At 49.4% G+C, this 2,744-nt stretch overlaps 1 protein-coding gene across 1 annotated transcript in view; it reads right to left on the reverse strand.

The window, feature by feature from the left end:
- Window positions 1-241: 241 nt before the first annotated feature.
- Window positions 242-2,744, reverse strand: part of LOC107105496 (chromosome unknown open reading frame, human C7orf72) — a 38,340-nt gene continuing 35,837 nt past the window's right edge. Inside the window, exon 9 of the mRNA XM_015405479.1 lies at window positions 242-365. Within this exon, the coding sequence (XP_015260965.1) occupies window positions 242-365 (124 nt within the window). The remainder of the gene's footprint in view (window positions 366-2,744) is intronic.

A 2,744-nucleotide genomic window follows, 5' to 3' on the forward strand; every position in this document is an offset into this window, starting at 1 on the left:
TATTTGCTACAGCACTTAAAAATACCCAGTGCATATAAAAAAATACATATTTTTTATTATACATGTATTAATTAGTGTATATTTGGATGGGTCGTTAGGTAGGATGTGAGGTTTCCGTTGTAACTTTCCTTTTACAAGATTTTGGTTCTTGAACATGTTTGGCATGTTGTTCTCAAACAGCTCTTCTGTGTCCCATTGGAAAAAGCAACTCATCATTGTATCCATGCAGGGAACTCATTTTTCAGATCTTAATCCTTTCTTTCTCCTTCTTATTAAAAGAATTCTGAGGTTCAGTGGGTGTCACAATCCGCGACAAGGGCCCCAGATGTGGAAATTTGGTTGGCTGCCCTTGCTTAATCATGTACCTGCAAGCGCAAGGGAAAAAAGTACAAATAATGTGAAATACAGTTTTAACCTCAAGGTCACCTCAAAAAGTGTTACCAGGGCTATTTTGGGGCAGGAACGCACAGGAACGGAGTTCCGGCTGGTTTCAGAGTTGGCCAGGCCCACTACAGCCAAAACCTCTGTGTGTGCATGGCTACAGAGGGAAGGCATGGAGAGCAACCCCCCCCACCGGCAACTCCGAGGCGGGCGGGCCGGGGGGGGGCCTTGAAGGATCAGGGAGGCATTTAAAGGCCTCCCCGTGCCTTCCCTGGCCTGTCCAAGGGCCGGCTTGCCCGGGCTACCCACAGCCGCGGGGCGCCCAGGCAAGCCAAGGGAAGGCAGTTTAAACTGCCTTCCCTTCCCTTCAAGGGGGGGACTTGCCCGTGCAAGCCAAGGGAAGGCATGGGGGTGCGGCCTAATATGCTAATGAGCTGTGCTGTCAGGGTTGTGGCCTAATACGCTAATGAGTTTCTGCTGTTGGGTGTGGCCTATTATGCTAATGAGTTCCTGCTGGGCTTTTTCTACCAAAAAAAGCCCTGGGTGTTAGGATGTCCTTGGATCCCATACTGCTGTAGAACAAAACTCCGATGGTTCCCCCACCACATCCTCACCCTTGTCTCCCACTAGGTGCCCGCAGGCAACCCTAACGTGAGACCTGAAGTTCTCCTAGAATTACAACTGACCGCAAAGGTACAGAAATCTGGAAGAACCATAGAGGCCAGGTGAAACAGACGTCCTGGAGCGGCGACAGAGCTCTAGGACCTCTGCTTCTCCTCCACAGTGCCGCGGAAACTCTTATGGTCCACCACAGATACTAGGAAGAGCTGGTTTAATGTCTCTAGAGTCATTAAATGCCAGAGGCTAGCTGGGAATTGAGTGCGGGACGGGCCTAATGTTGGCCGGCAAATCCACCTGTGGATTTTCAGAGTGGATTTTTCGCCTCAGCACTGAAGGCGACCACAGGTATTATGCCAGCACCAATCCTTAGGATCATGAGTACAAATGCGTACAGCTGAGGTAAGGTGTGAGAGAGAAAAGATGGCGGGAAGTGATATGTAAGGTGGGAGATGTAAATTTAAAATTTCGGTGAAAGTGACCTCACAGGAATGGGAGGAACCGATCCTTGACCTGGATGTGACATCACATGCCTCTGAGCTCCCCCCCCAAGCTCCACAGTCTCCAGTCTCCACCCCCAAATCTCAAGGAATTTCCTAAGCCAGATTTGGCCTCTGTAGTCCCATGGTCCCCTTCCAAAACTCACAGTCAGGGGTTATTTCCTGCAGGAGCACACAGGAACGGAGCTCCGGCAGTAAAGAGTCCAGGGGGCGGGCACATGCAACAAGCCCCACCCCCCAGCAGCCCTCAGTCAGAGCAGGAAGCAGCCAGGTAAGTTGCAGAGCCCCCCCGGCCCCAAACAGTCTAGTGGCACCTTTAAGACCAAGTTTTATTCAGGTACAAGCTCTCCCTCCTCTGCGAGGACAGATCTGCACATTCCCCCCCCCCAACAGCTAGCAATCCAAAACAGTCCAGTGGAGCCTGAGTGGTGGGTGTTGCCTTCTGACACACTTCCGGTGATGTCAGGGGGGGGGGGGGGGCATATGCAAATGAGTTATGCTGATGAGTTATGCTAATGAGCTCCTGCACCTCTTTTTCTATGAAATGACCCCTGCTCACAGTTATTATATGGCTATGTGTGTGTGTGTGTGTGTGTGTGTGGGGCTAGTGAGGCCCTAAATTATGTCATGTTTAAGAGGCCTCATAGCATTGTTTTTTTTTAAAATATGTGTTACTCTAGCATTGTTTTTTGTTTGTTTTTTAAATTTAGAGGCCCCTCATTAACTTGGCTGGAACCGGAGAGGAACAGTTTGCTGTTGAAAATAAAATAAAAAGTCAAATATTTCCCACTGGGAATATCCAGTTCCTTAGCCATAACCGTCCATAAAATGGAAATGTTCCGGCTCTAATCCGGTGACAGTCATGCCTATGATCTGTGGAAATCTATGCAGCTAGTTAATTGTGACCAACACCCTATCGATACCAGCAGGACGTAACACACTCTGGTTCAGGGCCTTCTTCCTGTTTTAGAACTTGTCTTCGCCCGTCACCTTTCAAAGTAAAGGTAAAGGTTTCCCTTGCTCGAAAGCCCGTTGAATCCGACTCTAGGGATGCGGTGCTCGTCTCCGTTTCCAAGCCGAGGAGCCAGCGCTGTCCAAAGACATTTCCATGGTCATGTGGCCGGCATGACTAAACACCAAGGTGCAGGGAACGCTGTTACCTTCCCACCAAAGCGGTACCTACTTATCTACTTGCAGTTTCTTGCTTTCGAACCCAGCACCTTTCAAAAGGATATGCCGAGTTTC

The sequence above is a fragment of the Gekko japonicus genome, unplaced genomic scaffold (assembly GCF_001447785.1).
Source record: "Gekko japonicus isolate JY-2015 unplaced genomic scaffold, Gekko_japonicus_V1.1 scaffold2053, whole genome shotgun sequence".
NCBI classification, from domain to species: Eukaryota; Metazoa; Chordata; class Lepidosauria; order Squamata; family Gekkonidae; genus Gekko; species Gekko japonicus.